Below are 22,579 nucleotides of genomic sequence, written 5' to 3' on the forward strand. Positions count from 1 at the left end.
AAGATTCATATTTTGAATGACCAATGTTTATACCCAAATCCTGTCAAACTGACTCTGGGTCAGATCAGCATATAAACTATCCACATATGTCACATGCTCCACAGACAAATAATATGCCAATGCTGTGAGAGGCCACTCAGCACATGACCAATCACATCATCAGCACCACTGAGCTGAAGTAAGGTATCCCATATTATATTTTAAGTTCTGATATACTGTAAATTAAATAGGTGAAAGAACTGTTTTGGGAAATTGCCTTTAATGTTTATGATGTTATTTTATAGATATTATAGTGCATTTTGCAATTATAGCAATGCTGTTGGACTTTAAAAGCAACATATATGGATTTTTATGGGCATATTTTGAGTTCTGGTGTTGGGCTGATTTTTGGGTCCTTTTTATACCCGGTTGGGCGGGTTTTAGGCTGGTTTTGAGTCGCTGTTTGGCTGCTTTTGTCTCACAAATCTGGCAACCCTGCTGCGCCGTCTAAAACAGTCCGGGCAGCAACAAGCAGGAGGAGACGTTCAGCTGCAACGTGAACACTTTGGTTGATATTACATACTTGACAAATTCGGTTTTGACTTATATTGCTGTCCTTTTTTTTTTTTTTTTTTTTTTTTTTTTTTTTTTTGCGGTGTAATAATAAAGTAGTCACCGGGATGTCTCAGTTAGAGCGGGCCGAGTCGCAGCTGGCAGAGCTGGAGCTGCTGTCCAGCATGTTCCCCAGCCAGGGGGAGTTTGAGCTCACAGACCCGGTGGCCGTGGCCGAGCTCCGGGGCTTCGTGGAGGGCAGCGCCGACAGCCCCCCTCCCTGCAGACCCCGGTTCCTCTTAAAGCAGAAGGTGGAGGCTGCAACCACGGAGGGGGTAACTACCTGCTCCTCAGCCCTGACACACACACACACACTGAGGCACACCGGTTCAGCCCTGCCTGCACTGCAAAAACTCAAAATCTTACCAAGAATATTTGTCTCATTTCAAGTCAAAATGTCTTATTTCTAGTCAAAATATCTCATTACACTTAAAATAATGAATGAATGAATGAATGAATGTTTTATTTCAAGCGGCAGAAATCAAATACACCTATAAATAGACAATTACTTATGCACAAATATTTAAACAATAAATAATATTTCATTTCCTTTCAGTGGAAAACCAAAACAAATATATAATATATACAAATAAACACTGTCCGAAAAGGTATACGCAGAAGCCTTAGCTTATTTTGCCTATCCTTCTTACATTAATAATATTTCGTCTGCTCACTTAAATAATAAAATAAACTAAATGAAAGACACAAAAACAAAATATGTGTATCTATACAAAGGGTCCCAAGGCAGTCCGTAAGTACACTAGTGTTCATAATTTTGTTTTATATTTACTAATAATATTATTTTTAAGTGTATTACATACTTTCATTTCTATTTCTAAATTATTCCATAAATTTACACCTTTTACTGTTATTATCTTTGTTTTACATTTGTTCTTGCCTTTGTTTTTTTGAACATGCAAATCCCTCTCAGTTGATATTTATTCACTCTGATCTGGAACATCTTCTGGATACTTTCTGGAAGCATGTTATTATTCACTTTATACATGATTTGTGCAGTTTTACGACATGATCACCTAAGAAATAACTTGTTTTTAGACAATTTTCACACTTGTTTCAAGTGAATTTTCACTTGTTCCACTGGCAGATTTTGCCAATGAAACAAGCAAATTTTCACTTGATTCAAGTGTGAAAATTGTCTAAAAACAAGTTACTTCTGAGGTGATCATGTCTTATTTTAAGTGTAATGAGATATTTTGACTAGAAATAAGACATTTTGACTTGAAATGAGACAAATATTCTTGGTAAGATTTTGAGTTTTTGCACTTCATCATAGGGACACAATATAATACCGCGATATTTATATCTCGATAGTGAGACACTATATACGATATGACTATGGGTTCACACTCAAGTGGAAAAAATTTAAAGTGAAAAAGTGAAGTGCAACAGTGAAAATGAAGCATTCTTCAAAAAAAAAAAAACAAAAACAAAAACAATATAATAATACCAACTGGATGTGGAAAATGCAGTTACTTAAAGTATTTTACAGACCAATCTCTGTCTATAATAATAATAGTAATAATAATAATAATAATAAAACAAAACATTTTGCTACAACTTATGCTTCAACAATATTTTAAGTGTAACAAAAATTGAGCATTCTTCAAAAATAATAATACTACTAACTAATAATACTACTAACTGGATGTAGAAAATGCAGCTACCTCACAAATTATGTTTTTGATCAAAACCGACCAGTCAGTGTCTTAGGCCAACCCTAATACATATATATATATAAATATAAATATAACCTGACATTTGATAAAGTCCATATCATTTCCTTTTGAGATATTAATATTGCGCATGTTCATATGCAGATAATGATATAATAACGATATATTGCTCAGCCCTAGTGTATATATGGTGTATTTAGGTGTACTATTTAACATATGCTCAATTTATTATTTCTGTTTCTATTGTAATGTTTTGTAGGACTACTGCACATATTTAGACTTAATGCACATACTTTTTCTTATTATTTAATTCTTCTTGTGAGAATTTGAACAACTGCAGCTGACCCAGTTTCCCCTCGGGGATCAATAAAGTATTTCTGATTCTGATCATTGTTATTGTTATTTGTATTTCTGTCGTCCTGTTTTCTCAGGTGGATGTCACTTTGTCGTGCGCGTATCCGTCGGAGTATCCCTGTGTCCTCCCGGAGATAACGGTCCGGTAAGTGACTCCAGTGATGGGAGCGCTGAGTGCTGTTGCTGTCCTGCCTGCTGTGTTCAAGGCGAAACAGAGCTGGGAAGCCTTCAGCCATCAAGTTATAAGGGTGAACAAGTGGAGGTGCACTGAGCGTGATGCTGAAAATCTGTACTGTGTGTGTGTGTGTGTGTGTGTGTGTGTGTGTGTGTGTGAATGGATCTTTGTGAGGATGGAAGCGGAGTGTAACGACTTGACGAATCAACATTTGACAACCGATAGATTTTATCTCCTCCAGTGCTGTACTCATGAGAAGTGGGAGCTGGGAAGTGTTTGACTTCTGAGTCGGTGAAATCCACATGAACGGCCCTCAAAACTGTAATTCCTAATCTTAAACTCTTCTCAGAGCTGTTGCTTTATCCCAGATGTAATTCAGAAACATCATATCACTAAAATAAGCAACATGTTTGTCGTTTGTGGTGTAATCATTTGGTGGTGTATGTAGTCAGAGGAGCATGCCGGCAGAGAAATCGCTCAGAAAAATTCATTAAAAAAAGTTACTTAGCTGTATATCAGTTGAAAGATTTTGCTGTCGTGAAAACAGCAAAACAAACATAAGTTCAAACTGGGTGCACATTTTGTTCCAGCTTCAACCATTTGGACTCTCCGAGATGGGAAGAAGGAATTTCCAAGTGAGAAACTTTCGAATTCTCACAAAACTAACACAAGCCTCTGGCGCAGTCCCTAACCCCACGTCACCACACCTGCCCACCTGAACTCAGGTGGCCTGTACATATTCAGCTTAGTCACATTTTAACATTAAGGACAAGGAAGCCAATCAGCAGGGGATCTGAGATTCCTAGCACCAATAGGAATTTGTGCTGTACACCTTCATGTATTACACAAAGAAAATATAGTTAATTATGCCAGAGAGACAACTCATACAATGCAAAATGTAGTAGTAAATGAAATAGTGTAGTAGTGTAATAGTTGCAATTCTTTGTCATAGGGCTGGATGATAAATTGATTAAATGGAATAATTCAAATTAATATTTTAAATTAATGCAAAAAACAGCTGAATCATACAATGGAGATTTTTACTGCATATGTTATTGTGTTATAAAGGCAGCTGAGTACAAGGCAAACAGCTCTAAATTAAAATCTCAAAATCCTGAAACGTTTGGGAAAAGTAAGTGGTTTTATTTTTTGGCCATATGGCCCAGCTCTACTTTGTCATTTGCTTCTTTGGTTTGAGAAAGAGGCCGTGCAGCCTGTCTCTCAGCACCGTCCTGTACTGTGGAGCAGCACAAACTGTGTTTGACAGGCCAGCAACAGGGAGGGGAGGGGCACCTGCTAAATAAAGTTGTTTTTTATGAATGTAAACATCTGCCGAGATCTTTTGCTGCTATCTGTAGGCTACCGACACCTCAGGCACGACGCTGTTTTGACAAAAATTAAAACTAATAAGCCTCCGACAGAAAAAAATATCAGTCTCAATGTGAGGCTCTCTCTTTGACTCCTAGCCAAAACTGAAGCAGTCTAGTCTGCCTAACTGTTTTTTGTGTGAAGACTGAATTAATTCGCAGTGAAAACTGCCAGTAAGGTAACCATGGAGACTGTGTTTTTGGTGTAAAGTATTTCGCTGACCATTTGGAAGCAGCAGTGATAGTGCAGGGATGAGATTTTTTGTTGTGATTTCCAACAAATATAGGAAATGTGAAATTCTGAAATTGGACCAGAATGTGGGAGGCAATCTGAAGAAGAGAAATCCCCTGAAAACCTGAGAGTTTCCCGGGAATATCAGTAAGATTAGCAAGTATGGAATGTGTAAAAATGGCAATGGACCGTGGATTTTTGTCCCAAAATGAACAAGCAGAGTCCAGAAAGTTACTTTTGAATCCTCTGCAGATGTATTATGGTTATTTAGACTATGAAGCAGTGAAATGGTGGTTATAGCCACATTAACTTTTCCCATTAAGGCAGTCTTTGCTCCTGCGGGTGGAAACTTGCAGCTCTGAGTTGTGTTGAACCTTCCTCTGCAGTGTGTTTGCTCTGTGCCCTGTAGATGTGCTGATCTCAGCAGAGCCCAGCAGACACAGCTCCACGCCGACCTGAACACACACCTGACGGAAAACTGCCGAGGGGAGGTGTGTGTACTCTCTGCAGTGGAGTGGGTGAAGGACAACTCGCACCTCTACATCAGCAGGAGCGCATCGTCTGCAGCACTGCCCTCTAAGAAAGAGTCCGCCTCTCCACGGCCACCGGAGCTGTTCAGCCGCCTATGGATCTACAGTCACCACATCTATAACAAGACCAAGAGGAAGAATATCTTAGAGTGGTCCAAGGAGCTGGGTCTGACCGGCTTCAGCATGCCTGGAAAGCCTGGGATCGTGTGTGTGGAAGGCCCTCAAAGTGCCTGTGAGGAGTTCTGGTCCAGGTATCTTGAGTTTTGTTATTTTTAGCAAACGCTACATCACAGTCAGGCGCCCGCTGAGGTGCCAGTTTTATTATTTTCTGAACCTTTTCCTATTTCACACAGAGTGAAGGTTCTGACATGGAAGAAGATCATGATTCGACATAGAGAGGATATTCCCCTTGATCATCAGGGCATGGACAGCAGCGCTGTTGAAAGTATGGACTCCCTGCGCAAATTCACAAGCTTTGAAGAGGCGATGTTTGACCCCCATGGGAACAGAGGCAATCACATGGACCTTGGGCTGCTCTACCAGTTCTTAAATGAGAAAGGCTGTTGTGATGTCTTTCAGATATATTTTGGCATTGAGGGGAGGTAGGAGTTAGACCCTAAAGAATTATGATATGGAAGTATTTCCCTGGCAAAGTAGCATTAATAGGCTGCTCCTTGGAGAGCATTCTCAAGGACTGCAGTGCTAATGGCTTCCCTAGTTTGATTTGTGATTTTAATAATATGTGCCACCCCATCACCTTGCCTTAGGTGGGTTTTTTTTCCTGAAATGGCTGCACTGCAAATCATCTCCTAGCAAATGTAGGATTTTCAAGTCTGGCACCAAATTAATAATTGGGCAAGATGGTCAACAATATGCCACATCCTGAGGTAAAAGATTTCGTTTTAATGATTTAAAGAAATACATCTTCACAGTTAGCATCCCTCAGATTTGTCTCAGAGGGATTAACTGCTGATTAGACTGTTATTAGACAAGAAGTATGTTGTCAGTCGGCATGGATTTTAATCATAGTCCATCTAAGGCCAAAGTGGAACTATAAAACACATTAATTTAGTGGATTTTGTATGGAGTTTTCCCTTCAACGTTCAGTGTGATCATATTAAAAATCTGATTATTTATGCTCATTTTGTTGATGTATTTATAAGTAAAATACACTGCATATATAAACAGATATGTATCTTTTATAGGCCAATATCAGCTGATACTGTGGTGCTACATACACACCATACAGGACATACACTCAGCCGGTCCCAAATTAATAATGCAAATTATAAATGACGGGACTTTATTAGATTGCCGTTTTGAGATAACAAAATCAAAATCTTTATTTTCCAAGGTTCTTGACACTGGGACCCTAGATGTAAACTAGGAATGATTTAAAGGAAATTACAGGGGTTCAACATTTGAGCTATAATGACCTTATTTACAGCCATTGCAGTGAAGTTACTTGCTAAAGTGTTGTTGTGTCTATGTTGGCCACCAGGTGGCAGCATTACACCATCCAAGGCAGGACATAGAAACACTTTGTGACAATTATGGCATTGTTGAAGAATTTATGTAGTATTTTGCAATGTAAATTTTGATAAAGAATCTATTCAAACCCCATAAAAAAGGCTGATCATAAATTTCCTGTGTTTTACAAAAGTGTTGTTCTTATACAACCAACACATCTGGGATTCATATTGTTCATATTCATATTGTTTTATTTAAAGACATGTTTTTTCATCTGTTGTTTGGATTACACACGAGCGTTTTGATGTTGGACCTTTCAGCCTATTGTATGCAGACTAAAATCACAGTCTTACTGTGTAAAAAGGCAGTGGGAATCACATTTGGTGAGCGCCCATGGTGGTCCAGTACATTAGCTTTTGCAGTAGACAGATAAAACACTCCCTCGTGGGCCCGGCAGCTCCGTTCACCAGCATGGACTGTCAAATCAATAGAGGCCATTAAAATTCCTCTGTTTAATGCTCTCTGACTATTGTCCTGCACCTCTTTAACGATGAACCTCTCCCAGGCATGTTTTGGGCACAGAGCTGCTGGCCCTGCTGCAGGGCCTGGGCAGGGCTCTTGCTCTTCCCTTAGAGGGGGGAATGTCGCTCCAATTAAACCCCTTTTGACGCTCTATCAGATTGATTCTGATTTTTTTCTCCTCAGAAGACTCATCACAGGAGTCTTCACTTATTCATCCAGAAGAGCTTGGGGTGCATCCATATCTCCAGCTTGTTCCTTTCTCATCATCCAGCTCAGCAGCATCACAGGATTCAGACTCTGAACCTGGAACAGCAGCGTCCTGCTCGTCTCTTGATCTGGTATGGTGTATATTTGGTTCTATTGTAATCAACCAGATGAAAAAATACAAAAAAACAAACAAACAAACAAACAAAAAATTCATTTCACATCCACATTAGTCAGTTGATGCATTCATCCCTATGTGGCTGTAATGAGCTGTATTCCATCTATGTATAAATAAGGTTTATTTGCATCAATACTTAATACTTAATCAATACTTAATACATTTATAAACTTGCTAAATGTCCTATTGTTTTGTTTTGTATTGTATTGTGTTGTATTTAGGTCAACCATTGATCCACAGCAGCTATCTAGGTAGATTTGTTTCTCATCATAGGAAGGGATGTGAAAACACTAACATTGTCCATCATCATTATCCACATTAAAACAGTCTAAAATATATATACATGCTTAAATAAAATTCATAGGACCATGTTGCCATGCTGTCAAACTGTTATGTCACATGTTAAAATTGTTCATAGAAAACATGTCCCTCATTATAAAAAATGCTACTAATAATTGTTAAGGGTCATTCCGGGTAATAATAGAAAAACTATTAATGGTTTAAAAAAATGCACAGCAGGGAAAAAAGAGAAATCTGCATCAAAGACAACTGAATAATTTGAAAATAGTTTGGATAATATTGTTTTCTTTACATTATAGGCTTAGAATGTGCAAGGGCTTTGCAAGTTTGAAGATAACAAAGCTGGAGGAAGCTTAAAAAACAAGTTCCTCCTTCAATCTTCTACTACGGTGGCATTACTTTGGCATTTCTTCTTGTAATGCTGAGTATCTCTTCTCCAGGTGTGGAGTTGGTACTATCCAGGCTCTTGTGGATTTTATGTCATCTAATGAGCAAGTTGATATAAATCATTTACTTTGGTCTGTTCTTTTCTTAAATATCACCTGTATTGTAATGTACCACTCTCTATTATTCAATACAGCTCTAATATATCAATGGCCAGGAATATGAACAGCCAACTTATGTAAGGGAATCGCTGCATGGAGTCTTGCAATAAAGAAAGAATTGTTTTTACTTCACAGCTTTAACTGATTTTGAACCACACAGAGATAACTCTCAAGATGTCTCACACTATTGATTTTCTCTTTCATTCTACCGGGTGAATAATCTTTCTCTTCACAGCCATAACTATACAACCACAGACACAGAAACAAAAAAAAAAAAAAAAAAAAAAAAAAAACTATACAGCTCCTCAAGATTTACTAGAAAGGGCCTAATTGCTCATTCCAACGAAATATGTAGAGAAATGTTTGAGTCATGGCTGCCTTGAAAACTTTGAGTTCTGTGGGGTTTTTTTTTTTTTCTTGCTCTCTGCACACTGGGAATGTGACAAAAGTATTCTCCCGTCCTCTTTCTTCATTCCTTAGGTAAGTGAACTGATGGGTAGGCTAGCTCTCGTGATGTTCCAGTATATCATCCTGACATCGCTAAGAATGAGTGTCGCTCTAACTAAAGCGATGATGAATTTGTGCCATGAACCACGGCCGTGCATTGCAGAGTTGGAAAGTGGCAGCGCGTTACCTCAGCCAAAGCCGCGCTCTCCCATTTGCAGACCGTAACTAACAGCTTATCTTCTTACCATTGTAAACAAGTTAGTGGTACTTTTACCTCTCGCCGGCGACAATACAGACCATGGAGTGGCCCGGAGAGGGGTTATTGACCTGGGTAATAGCTTTAGACCACTCCTCGACAGCTATATCATCATCCCTGTAATCTTAGCCCTCACTCAAGGCCTCTCTATTCTCCATCTTCACTCTCCTTTGCTATTAGACGTGCCTGCTCTGATAGTCATGTGCGTCTTTTCCGCCGGAGGAACCGAGGAACCCTCACCCCTGTTTGCACTAAAGGAGGCAGTCCTTTTGCCTCGGCGTTTGAGTTCCTGACCTCAACCCCCAAAATGGTCCCTGCAACTGAGGGTAGTACCTTCCCAGGGGCCATCGGGGCGATCCCAAGTTGGTTAAATGTTTGATGCCAACAGTGCAAAAGTATCATCCGTGCCGACTCCGACTTTTTTTTCGACCATGCGAGCTCAGCCTCCCACTTTCATTCCTTCAACCACCTTGTCGAAAAGGTCGGTGTTGCGGTATTTGCACATATCCAAAAACCCGTTTTCATACTTGAGCCTGCTTTTCAACCTGTGTTCGTGATGTTTCACAGCAGGGATGTTTCTTCCTCTGACCAGAAATGTGGTCTTTTCTTCTCTGAATGCATCTCTACCCCGGCTTAGCTTGTTGGTTTGTTTACAACACACAGGGCTGATTGTGAACCAGCAGCAATGTGTGGCAAACTGCGGTGAAACCCCCAACTGAGATGCACAGTCTAAATGAGCTGTGTATACATGACCAAAGAATGCTGCTGAAACCTGAATAATATCAGCATGTCCCATATGTAGGAAAATACCACATTCAGAAAAAGGTCTTATTAGGAATATCTAAACAGAATATGCTGTTTACATGACCTGTGCTAAATGCAGAACGTAATAATGGTGGAAAATTAGTGTGCATGGAAATGCATGGATTGTTTGCGCCTGTGTGCCAATATGACAGTAGGATCTCCATCACTCTACATAAAATCAGTTCCCTCTTTCAGCTCATGCTTTTTTAGTGTCCTCAGTCTCATTTTTGACCTTTTTTGTCCAAAATACAACAGCTTTGCTCCTCTTGGGGTTTGGTGGACATGCAAACACACAGGAGCTTTGCACTCACTTTGCACCAGAACCCTCTTCCAAGAGCAAGAGGCAGGAACCTTGGATGTGGAACTTTTTGGTGGAAAAGGGGCTATATATATATATAAAGCAAATGTGAGCAAACCAGCTTGTTTTCACACCTCACTACAACTGTGATGGACAGGACATTGGCAATAATAAGGGACAAATAAGACAGAAGCCATTTATGATCATTATCCTGGCTGGACACCATGTGAGTTCAGGCTCCATGACAATGAGATGAGCTCAGCAGATCAGAAGGTCCTGCCCCGAATGCCCCGAAACCTCTTGGGTGCTTTCCGTCTCTGCTGATTACGGCGCCTCTGCAGTTCTAACATCATTACCGCGAAACCTGAGGGGCGAGGCGGCGCAGGTTGCTCAAGGTTGCCGCGTTGTTCATTTCCCATCAGCCGCCTCGTCTCACAGCATTTCCTTTGCTCGATGACACAGTCGTGGTTTTCCATCACATCGACATAGGGAAGTGGACTGTGCCTAAAAGGTTAAGAGTCGGCGAGATGTGAGATGGTTGGGTCTTATCTGCACTGCTGCCATACTGGTGATCGAGAACAAAGCCCATGAACTTCTGAACTTCTAAATCGTGCTGTTCCTGTGCATAAAAGTCTCCTTTCTTTACCTGTTGGTTGCTGGATAGTTTCTCTAATCATCATGAAACTCATCATCCACATTGACTTTCCAAAATTATATTTGTACGGCAGGCAAGATGCAATATGCTACCAATCAAAGCATGAACCCTCCAGTTGATCCAGTACTATAGACCATCATGGTTTTTGAAATATGTCTGGCAGCCCATACAAAGTTGGTAATGCATTTTTTTGTTGTTGTTGTTGTTATTGTTGTTGTGACGGAGTAGCTGTCGGTGCAGCCTGAATTCTATAGGTTAGACATCAAAAGTTCCCACCATGCTGTTTTTGAGCCTCTTTTGTTGTTTGCATTACTTGGCCACACACCATATCTCACCAGTATAACAATAAGGAATACCTTTGAAGATGCATAGTCAATAGGATCTGTAGCTGATGCAGAGTAAATAGCTTGGCAAACAACTGCAGAAATTGTCTGTTATCCCCTTGTTCTTGGAGCCCATTTTGCCAACTCTTTCTGAAAATCATTTTTACATTAAACTTCATTCACACATGATTTACTGGTATTTTTCTTTTTTATTTTCAGACAATAACCCAATTCTGTAGGTCTATTGAACTGTTGATGCATATAATTGAATTAGTTTTGAACGTCATGGTAAGGTATTTCAACACAGGGATTTCATCATGTCTCTATAGCTGGCACTCATTCAGAGACCTAAGCTAATATAAATAGCATTGTTTTGAGTCACTTGAAGCACCGAACGTTGTGCAGAAGGTTTTCAGACTATTGTGATGGCGGGGTTCGAAACTTTGGCATAGACTTCTCAGTGCTGAAAAGGATATGCAGTACAATGGCTCCATCTGATGATTAATGTATTCTGTACCAAATATGAACATTATTATAATCAGAAGTGGGTGTTTTTGGAGGGGATTTGGCCAAGAATCACTGTTATTGTCATTTAATTTATTTTTTGAAAGTAACAGCTAAAGATACCACCTGTCACACAGTAAAGAATCCATATTGTAATAAGCTGGAGAAGCATTAATCATGCTATGTCTTTCTTAGATGTAAAACCATTATACTGTCCCCCTCTAGCAGAGAGGTAGGAGTATTAATTCTGCTAAAATATAACAAATGTGCTGACATAGGTAGTTGATTACAGTTATAATAAAATATAACCTCCTAACACAACCAATGATATGCACAATTTTTCACTTAATCAGACGTAAGGTACTCTGTTTTGCCATAAAACCCGCGCACAAGCATACTGAACTCAGCGTGAATGAATTAATGAAGTAAATATGTACCGAGCGCATGAGGAATGCATTTAAATCTTATTCACGGCATTGACTTAGTTTGCAAAGTCTATCGCAGCGTTGCAAGATCTGAAACCGAGCTCTGTTTCGCAGGATATCAAGCCGTTAATTCACTATGTGTTGCGTTTCCATTTTCAATTCTGCCAAAGTAAACTAGATAATCAAAGCAATTAAAACACAATCAGTTGTGTTTCCAAGTACGATGTGGAAACTTGGCCTGGCAGCTCTTTGGGATTCTGGACCTTCTCTCCTGATGACCCCTCAAGGTGAACTCTTGTATGCCTGTCCATCCCATGAATACTAAATATAGCTGAATTAAACATTTTCTCTCTTCTCACCACTATTTAATCAGTTGTCTTACTGAGCTGTCTGTCTGGAGTAATCCCTGAGGCTCACCATCACACTGACTGGCATCATAAAGACGACGGGCACGCTGCTCTGGAAGTATTCACACTCACTCAGTCCCAGTGGACCTTCTTCTCTTTTAGCATGCATTTTATAGCAACTACAACCCTTTAAATCAAGAGACGTTCTCAGCTATGTGCACGCAATGTGTTATGTCACCTCTTGACCAGCTCTGAAGTATGATTCATCTTTACCAAGTACATTAATACACTAGTACCCTATATATTTATAGTTGGCCTTCAGCGAGTGCCTATTTTTGAAATCTAATCAGGATGGGATTTGATGCTCTGCTAGGTTTTTTTTTTTTTTTTCATTTTCAAAATGCTAATGATCACAATACTTAATTTATAAGAGTGGAGATGAGTCATATTTGTCTCATCATCATGTTAATATAGTGCAGATTTTTTCATTTCAAGTTCAAGAAAAAAAAAAAAAAAACCCAAAACAAAACAAAAACATCATCTATGCTTTCAAACTCGTGCTAAGATTTCCTATAGCTGTCATTTTATTGGAGGAACATCCGTTTCCCAGACACTAATATTCAAACTTTAATTAAGTCTCCAGTGAGTTGCTTGGAAAAATCTCAAGTGCTCAAATCCAACCAGATGGCACGCTATTTTTTGCATACCTTATGCCACAGGTACTCGGCTTTTCCCCAGAAGACTACCCAAGACAAGGCTTCGCTTTCTGTACTCTCCTGGGCCTCGGCAATTCAAAATTCAGCCAAACAATGTGGGAAAGTTTGTTTTAATTAGATCTAAAAATACAATATAGAATAAATCAAATGGCAGGCAGACAATCCCAGGGCAGGTTATTTAAAGACATACCATAAACTATGTGAGTCAGTGGGAATGAATGAGCTGAAAATACAGTGGGTTGTCCTGTTTCCCTCATCAATCCACAGGCCTGCATGTGGCCTGATTCACACAGAAAAGCCGGTGCTGAACAAAGTGGAAAGCCCTCATGCAGCAAACAAGGGAGTTGTATCTGACTAGACACATTCATCTAGACTAATGGCATGGTGATGCATCCAGGGGGATACACAAGCTCATGTTCTTTGTTCCAGATCATTTGACTCCCCCTAACTTCCACTCGGCCCTGTCACATCTGGAAATGTGAGTGATCTGTTTAATCTCATCAAATATGATTAGGCAAAACACATCTCAAGATAATATCCTACAGCCCTCTGATTCAGCAGAGATACAGATGAGGCGTGAATGTTGCAGCTATAATTCAAAAGTGCTATGAAAGGCTTAACTATACTGCACCTTTATCTGCTTTTAAAAGCAAATATATACGTGTGTGTATGTGTGTATGTTATATATATACACACACACATGCACACCACAGTAAGAGAACGTTTAGGAAATCAATTGATGGGTATTTTGACAAATCCATGCAGATTTTCTTGAGTGTCTCTGCATTGCAAATCACCGTGAACATGAGATTTTCTGCCACCTTGACTTTTTTTTTTTCCCCCCCTTCCGCAGCCGCTCTAGTGTAGTAAACATGTGGTTATTATTCTTTCCCAATTCTACAATTCTCTATTAGAATGAGCTGTCAATCAAAGACAAAACCATTTACACAAACAATGCAACCTCAGGCTTCTAAGGGCAATGATAACAGACTCCCCACTGAATCTTCTGAAAATGAAAAGTTGGATATTGAAAAAGTGTGAATTTCATCTTCCACTGTCTGCTTTTCCAACCTCATCTTTGGGTGCAGGGCGATGAGTACAAGTAAACTCTTCCAAAATACATCTGTCCTGAATGTCATGCAATATGAATGAAGACACAACATTAATAGATATATAAAAAAAAAACAACAACAAAAAAACAAAAGAACACAAAACCTCCGTTGGACAGATTTTTCCTGTTGGCTTAGTGTTGTTATTGTCATCGGTAAATGCTATTGAATCTATGTTTGAGGGAATGAGTTTATGGGTTACATCACAGTTTCACTAATACCTCTCAGGGTCTGTAATTAAAAACATGATCCAGAGAGGGAACATTTTCTTTGTCACCTCTCTTTAGCATAAGTTAAGTGATGGAATATACTGTATTTGCATTGCAATCCCACTCTATCTTTGAAATCCTTTTATCCTTTTATTTCCTCAGCAAATCGCCCAGTGGATTACACAAGGCAATTTACATGCTTGGATAGTGAAAACAAGTGGAATTACTGTTATTTCCACATAGAACATCGTGCTGTTAATCCAAAGGGAAGACCACTATTTGTGTCGGGGTTGGAGGGTTTTTCATGCATCATCTTACCATGGCTCCTCCAGTTGTCACTAATCTACAGCAGAACTGTGGGATGGAAAAAACAGACGGTGTTGACAGTAGCCTGGCGCAACATACTGTAAAAAACTTTACTTTTCCGACACAGCCTTGATGAAAAGACGGGGAAAGTAAGCGAAGACTCGGAAAAGTGGCAAAACTAATATGACTATTTAATTCCACCGCACCAGCAAAACCACTGCAAGGACCATTTGCTCAAGAAGGAATATGATTAACACTGCAAAATCGGAATTGTGCTGTAATCATAATATGTAAGTGTAATAATGTTTCTTAAGATATTAATTCATCCCTGAAGGATTTTGTTGGAGACTTCTGTTTTGCTATGATAAGAGCTTATTGTGAGCTGGAGGACTGATATGGACCCTGCCTACAGGGTACAGTGGGGATCAGCTTCTTTCAGTCTAGTAAGACTTACAAGGCCTTCTCAGAGGTCATGCTGCGATTGTTACATTGCCCAGGGTATGGTTCTCACATTTCAAGGGTAAAGAGAAAATCCATTTCTAGCTCACTATTTACGACTACATATGAATGTTTCCCTCTCGATATCCAATTACTAAATTATGATGGATTCTTAGTATTATTTTCTGCAAGGCATTATTCAAGACAGTCCATCTCAATTTACATAGCCTAACAAAGCACAGAGCTTTTAATAAAAAAAAAAAAAAAAAAAAGGAAAGTATGATACTGAGGGCTGATGTTTGTTTGAATTGGCTGGGCTTTTGGTGGTAATGATTATGAAGTGAGCAATGGGAACTGTTTCTACAAGAGGGGGAGCGAATCGTTGTGGGAAGCAGGCAGATGGTTGGCTGGACAGTGTGTTGATAATGGCAACATTAGTCTGCTGGGTTGCAGCATTATAGTCAAGGTCAATGTGAGCAGAAGAATGGGGGATCATAATGTCTTGAGCCCTGAGTCCTGGACCGAGATCCCCACTCCAAGGATGTGGAGATATTCAGTTTGAACTCTGTAATCTACACCATCATTCCAGTCCTCAGATTACAATCTCCACCTCTTCCATTAGTAATGAACGATAAGCCGTGCATGCTCTTATTTTGCTAAAATGACAGGGTTTACTGTGAATGCACCGCATCTAAATTCACATGTAATTACTGACAGTACCAGGACCAGTGGCTTTGCTCAACTGTAAATAATCTGCCTTTGATAAGGTGTATAATTTTATGCTAGTTTACACACCATTACATTTATGCACATATCTTATATGACCTTCTCAGACTTGTTAATGTAAATATGATTCACATTTGCAAATTATGTTTATCACTGCAAGCAGCTGTGACAGATAGTAGCGTGCGTGTCATAACTGCAATAAATACAATGAGATAACCTATTTGCGGTATGTTGAATATTTCTGTGTACATGAAGTGTATATTTGATCTCGCCACTGTAAGTCTATCTGTCAGTATTCAGGCATGACATCTACTGTAAACAATGTAATGCTTAACACAAACCAAAGTATCTCTTCATATCAGGGCCCACAGGGGAAAAGAGCTTGAAATGGGAGCCTGCAGCTGATCAAAGTCACCTTGGGTGGCCAGAACATAAACAAATTTGAAAACCATCTGGTCTATATGATGTGTTTTAACCGACACCAATATAGCGGTTATACTCATTTGATCGCTTGTTCAACGTTATTTCACATTTTATCATTTACTGATGGATTACGAAACATTTGTGTTTTCCGCTGATGAATCCTGCTGCTATTTGCTGTTACAATGGCCTATTATCCCCATAGGGACCAATTAACATTTATCTCATCTGTAATCATTTCATTTCCATTGCAGCAACCAGTGGCATTCCAACATCAAAAGAATGAAAACATACCAAATCAGTAAGTGGTTAACCTCCGATTTTTTTCCTAAACCGGGCTACCTCTTTAGTTTGTTCAAAGCAGGGCAACAGCACCCTCCCTGCGTTCACGTCTCCGGCTGATTTCACGACGCCGCTTCAGACCTATCGAACTAAACCTCAGTGAGATGTGGGAGGAATTTGGGGAGATTCGAGCCTTCCTTTTGTCACCCTATATTAATGCACAAATCAAGTAAGGAGCTGAGCGCCTCGGGCAATAGGAGCTTCATGGTTTTTTAATCCTACAAGTTAGACACTTTGCATATATTATTAATACTAAAGGCTGAGAAATACTCAATAGTTGCATGGAATAATAATTCCAGCTTTGGTCATAGTGCTGTCTATCAGCATATGGCCCCTTTTATGCAATTGCAGATATGTTGACTGATATTGTGACTGTGGGTGCGATTCACAAAAGCGCTATCACACACTATTAGAAAGCATGACTCAGTGTATTTGAAGGTGTACTTGAAAGTAATAAATCTCGTCACGACGAAATGGCAGTTTTCAAGTTATTCATATTTTAATCCGCACTTTGTCTTTTTCTTCTTTTCTTTTGTCTTTTTTTTTTTTTTTTTTTTTTTTTTTTTTTTTTACAGTGGCATAGTTGAAAAATGAATATTCAATACTGGGAAAAAAGCAAACCTCACACATCCCCCATAAAAAGCAAATCAATTACAGCGATTAAAACTTTATACAAAATGAGTTATTTATAGCATCATACTGAACTAACAAAATAACATGTATGAGCATTGGCAATGTGGTTCGATGTGTCTGATCGAGTGGCTATGTACACTGAGGGGATGTCTGATTCACCAATGCCTCAACATGTCATTAGTACTGTTTGCAGCAAACTCAAAGGCCATAACGGTGATTGTTGTATTGTTTTCATGAGAGAAGTTACATAATTTACTTTTAAAAAATGGGAAAGTTAATGTCAGACAACTACTTTAGTAATAACAGCAATAATATCAATCAATATAGTATAATATAATAAATGGCAATCATAATAATAAATACATATATTTTGACCAGAATTTTTTTACATTTTACGTAATTCATTAGAATCCCTGTTTGAAGAAGTCTTCAAAAGTGTGAAAACAATCTCATCAAAGTGACATGAACCGATATGGTCTCAAAATGAAAAAGCTATAACGAGTGTTCTTCCTTTTTACCAAAATTGAATACTTACACATTATATACATGCCTTGTGGCAAAGCAATCTCTTGTTTGCCTTGGATAAATGGAAAAAAAAAATAATAAGCCTTGTGGAATACTTTAAATAGATGTACTGTATAGGCTAATATACAAATTTAATGTGTCAGGGATCCCAAGATTCAACAATATTGTTCACCAATAATCACGTTAGCAAAGTAATTTACAGCAATATCAACACATTGAGCATAGTTGGTCATTAAAGTAACATAAATAATGAACCTGCACAGGGTTCCACTCACTCAGCTTGGATCGTCCATTCTTACATCAAATAATAACTGACCAAAATTGAAGTTCCTCATCCGTGACAATAACTGCAAGTGCTTTTAAATCTTCGTCGCGTTTCTGAAACCATCTCTCCATCTAGACTCATATTGAATCCTGAGACAATAAACAGTTGGTGTGTTTTCCCTCCGTGTTAGTCCTCAGACTTTGTGCTTTGAATTTCTGACTTGTTCTCTGTAGTTACAAATCAATGACACAAGTGAAAACCGAATTAACTCAATGCGAGAATATACAGACAATGCTAAGAGGGCGCTGATATCATCTAGAGACAATCACACAGATTGTGCTTCTACGTTTTGTTTTGTCAAAGTGTCGTGTCTGCTTCATGTATTATTATTATTATTTTTTTTAAACATATACAGTATGGCTGTGGTAGGGGTAAACTTCGGGTAACATCCAAGACCAGTTTTTAATTCCTAAAAAGATCCATCAGATGTTAACTTTTTTAACACTGATGCGTCTGACATACTCTTCTCTTAAAGCAAAACGGTTTGCAAAGCCAAAGGTTTTATGACCGGCGTTGAAGCACGCTTCTTGTTGCTTCCTGGTGATAAAAAAAAAAAAAAAAAAAGAGAGAGAAATCTGCAAAAAGGTATATAACAGGTACAGTGAAGAGAATAGAGAAAATAAAACATCTGTGATAGGCGGAAGAAATGCAGAAAAAATGTACAGCATTGAGGCACTGTAAAACTAAAATGGACACCGAGCCTTGGATAAAATCCCAAAACAGTACATGGTTTACACTGAATACAAAAAGGAGAAGGCAATATTGTCAGCAAAATGCTTTCAAAACAAGCATATCCTAGCGTGAGCTTTCTGGAGAAGACAAAAGAATAAGAGACAGATCATGAACCAGCGCTGGGTCAGCGTAAAACTGCGTGTCTGCTGTCAAACGGTGTCATGAAAGAAAAGAGGAGGGGGGCAGAGGTCTAAATGAAGTACTCTTTCTTTTCCTCTGCATGCACATGGTTTCCCTCAGCGTTGATGATGGCTGTGTCTGCATCGGGGGCATCCTCCGCTCCTTTGGCCTCGTGAGTTAAGTACGTCCCTAGACAAATAGAGCCAAAGCAAGCCCATGCACATACATTAACTTTGTGCGAGCCACCCACTTGAAGATTGCTTGAAACGGAGAAATCGACTCCGTGAAAGAGACGGCTGCTCGCGAGAGAGGAAAAATGAACTCTCTTACCTTTATGTCTGGCCAGATACCGTCCAAGAACTATTATCAAACATAAGGTGATGAAGACCACCACTGCAACAACACCTCCGATTAAAGCATGGTCAGGTCCATGTTGTCCTAAAGCATTGGGATCTGGGTGGAAAGAACGAGAGAGAGAGAGACAAAGAGAGAGAGAGAGAGAGAGAGAAAATAGACAGATGATATTACCACCTGCTGGGTGTTCTGACACAGTCTCATGCAGCTGCAGACATCTACACATTTACCAAAGAGCAATGAAATGTTTTACACCTGTAATTATCTTGAAAAAAAAAAAAAAAATCCAGATCTAGCTTTTATATGAGTTTCTGCCACATTTAGAAGCAACCCGACATTCCCATTTTGAAGTAGCTGAATAGAGGTACACAGAAAGGTATAATTAATCATGAGAAATATCACAAATTTCTGCACAATTCAATATCGTGAAAAAAGAAACAGCACTGTGCTATAATTAAGCCGCAAGAAAACAGAAGTCTAGCTCCCCATCATGTCTGCGGGTAAATCTCCTTCAGCGGTGGTTTGCCAAAGCCATGACAAGCACAGTCTTTTTATGTTTTCGTCCTTGCTCACTGTCACATTCTGCATCAAATGCCGCAAAGAGTCAGGTTTTCAAAGCGGGATTATTTAACATGAGGTGTCCTCAGGGCAGAGAGTGTGCTGAGGGTTTCCCAGCCCGGAGCGTGCCTTTGTGTCTGTCCTGTAATAAACTGTAAGTGGCTGTGTCTTTACCGTGCACCTCATGTGCTCTCATTATCTCAGCTTGATGAATGGCTATGGCTTGTGCTCAGGTTTGCAAAGTGACCCTGGGAGATGACTGCAGGGATGTGCCTGCAAACCTTGTTTTACTTCTCGGTTAATGCAGGACCATTTACAACCCTTATTTTCAGCGACTGAGAGCGTGAAACAGAAAACAAAATAATAATAATAATAATAAAAAATAAAAAATAAAAACATGAAGTTGTGGAACATGCAGTTTATTTAAGTCCATGCAAAACATAACCGCCATGGTTATTGAATCGGGGGCTTACAAACAGGCACTTCAAGCTTTTAATTTAACTGTTTTGCAACAACAGTTGAATTAAGTCTCCTCTCGAGTTGAATGTCCATGAATATGATCATCTGTAAAGGTGATTCCACTGTCAACAAGGGCCATGAGCAGCATTCACATCACACACAACTGGCATGGTGCTCACAGGAATGACAACTGCTGTATGTTTTTTGCTCTCCCAAACAGACAAACTTGTCATTGAAACTGAAGCTGGAACGTTTACGGCTTCCCCTTACGGTGCGAATAAATGACCACTTAAATATTTATACATCCAAATGGCTGCGCTTCGAGATATCAAATACCTTCATATTCATACGCCGATACTGACACAAATCATCGCGTCGCATCAAAGAAACGCACAGACGCACGGGTTGCAAAAATCGAAACATCTGTCTGAAGGAGAAGAAGGCGCTACATAACCAAAACACACACCTACGCAAACAAAGGAAAACTATGTACATTCAAGCAGCACACTATATTATATACAGCCTTTATCTAATTTACTGCTTGGTTAAATTATAGTAAGACATGAACTAGAAATCCTCTCAGATCCAAGTTTGCACATCCACGATACTAATCCAAACTAGTTTATGCTTTATGATATCACGTACAGCATCACATATAGCAGGACAGCATACCGAGCTAAAGCAGCTACAGAGGAACTATAATAATGCTGCACACGTAGGTGAGAGCATGTGCATGAGAAATGTGGTTGAAAGAGATATTTTTTCATAAAAGCGACGCACAGTAAGATACACAGTTTCCACAAAGAATTTTGGACTTTCCCGTCTATTTCTGCCGTGATCACGATATGAGATCAAATATTTGCACACTGGTCGAGATACAATCTCCAACACCGCCTCCCTCAGATAGAGCCCTCTATTTACGTTGTGCAAAGACAAATGAATCCAGAAACATATTGTGTGATAACTTATGCAGCCTGTGACATGGCTAGAGAGGAAAAAGTGTCTGGCGTCAGCGGAGTGAGCATCCATGCATGGTGATGATTTGGCTCATGCTGGGTGGAGGCCATGACGTGTCCTGATCCAGATCCAGTTCCAGCATCACACACTGTAAATCTGGCTTGCAATGATTATCTAAGAACTGGCAGTGGGATATTTACCTGTTGTGGGCCCTGGTAAGTCTTTGCCTGTTGCCATGGTTGCAGACAGAGACAGCAGTAAGGGAAGACGAGGGGAACAACACCGTGATGAAAAGGTGACCACAGAAAGTTCAAAAGAAACATGAGAAATTAGCATGGACTTGTCTGAGCTTTTCCTCTAACTGCGTGCAAAACAGCGACCCAAAGCGAAGCTCACTGTCAGAGTGTAATGCATGCTTAACTCTGTGAGAACAGTCGCTAGAAACGTCAGGGGCCACTGGGCAGCACAATACACACTGACACACACAGCAAACACGCCACAGTTTCCAGTGCACAACGGGCGGTGTACACCCTTACTGCTGAACGCATGAAAAAAACAAACAAAAACAAAAACATTTTGAATTTTTCATGTACTTTCAAACATTTAGCTGGCAAGTGACACAGTAAGTTATTGTTAAATCAAACTTAACATGGAATTATTTCCATTTTTACATTGACAGCGTGGGTCACATAGCACAGTCCGTGGTGAAATTCCTTTAAAATAGTTTGAAAATTGTTGCCACTGTAATAATAAAACTTCGTAGACTTTAGCAAAGCTAGTTTTAAGTTTTTGTTTATATGTTTTTGTTTATTTTCTTATTCTTTCTTTCTTTATTTTTTTTATTTTCCTTATTCTTTATTTTTTTTTATTTATTTTTTTAAATCTTTTTTTATTGATTTATCTTATTCTTTATTTTTTTATTTTTTTAAATGTTTTTTTTTTATTGATTTATTTAATCTGTAATCTGTGGATACTGCTGAAAAACTGCGAATTTCCTGCGGGATGAATAAAGTATCTATCTATCTATCTGGTTTTTGTTTTTTTTATGTTTTTATGGTCTTCCCGAGTTGCTGATTCAAGTGTGTTGATTATCAAAATAAATAAAAGTATTTCACAATCCAAGCAACCTTTGGACTTGCTTTTCAACTTTTAAGCTACAGTTGGCCTGAGTGGAAAACACTAAACGCTAAAATTCAATATTACTGTACTACAGTAGGGCCTTGATTATTGATTATACAGAATGATGGGCCAACCACACGGTCATTTTCTTTCTTCATATATTTATTGTTTTCCTTCCCACGTCAAAATGCACACTGCTCCCCGGTAGCGTACAGTACAGTAGCCTGCCCATCTAATTCTGCTGTTTACAGTGTTGTTTTCCAGGAAATCGGTCTATTATTCATGGGTTAGTCTGTTTGTGCATGTGCGT

The 22,579-nt window shown here is 39.2% G+C and overlaps 2 protein-coding genes across 2 annotated transcripts in view; one reads left to right on the forward strand and one right to left on the reverse strand.

Moving 5' to 3' along the window:
- Positions 1–504: 504 nt before the first annotated feature.
- Positions 505–6,588, forward strand: rwdd2b (RWD domain containing 2B). Its single transcript, XM_030067894.1, has 4 exons — positions 505–866; positions 2,717–2,784; positions 4,823–5,194; positions 5,297–6,588. The coding sequence occupies exons 1-4, from the start codon at positions 660–662 to the stop codon at positions 5,547–5,549; spliced, it is 900 nt and encodes a 299-aa protein (XP_029923754.1). The 5' UTR covers positions 505–659; the 3' UTR covers positions 5,550–6,588.
- An 11,899-nt stretch (positions 6,589–18,487) lies between these two features.
- Positions 18,488–22,579, reverse strand: part of LOC115369596 (cell adhesion molecule 2-like) — a 163,647-nt gene continuing 159,555 nt past the window's right edge. The window contains exons 9-11 of the mRNA XM_030066216.1: positions 21,351–21,377; positions 19,153–19,275; positions 18,488–19,011 (exon numbers count right to left, since the gene is read on the reverse strand). Coding sequence (XP_029922076.1) covers positions 18,893–19,011; positions 19,153–19,275; positions 21,351–21,377 — 269 coding nt within the window. The 3' untranslated portion in view covers positions 18,488–18,892. The remainder of the gene's footprint in view (positions 19,012–19,152; positions 19,276–21,350; positions 21,378–22,579) is intronic.

This window comes from Myripristis murdjan, chromosome 13, assembly GCF_902150065.1.
Source record: "Myripristis murdjan chromosome 13, fMyrMur1.1, whole genome shotgun sequence".
Taxonomy (NCBI): domain Eukaryota; kingdom Metazoa; phylum Chordata; class Actinopteri; order Holocentriformes; family Holocentridae; genus Myripristis; species Myripristis murdjan.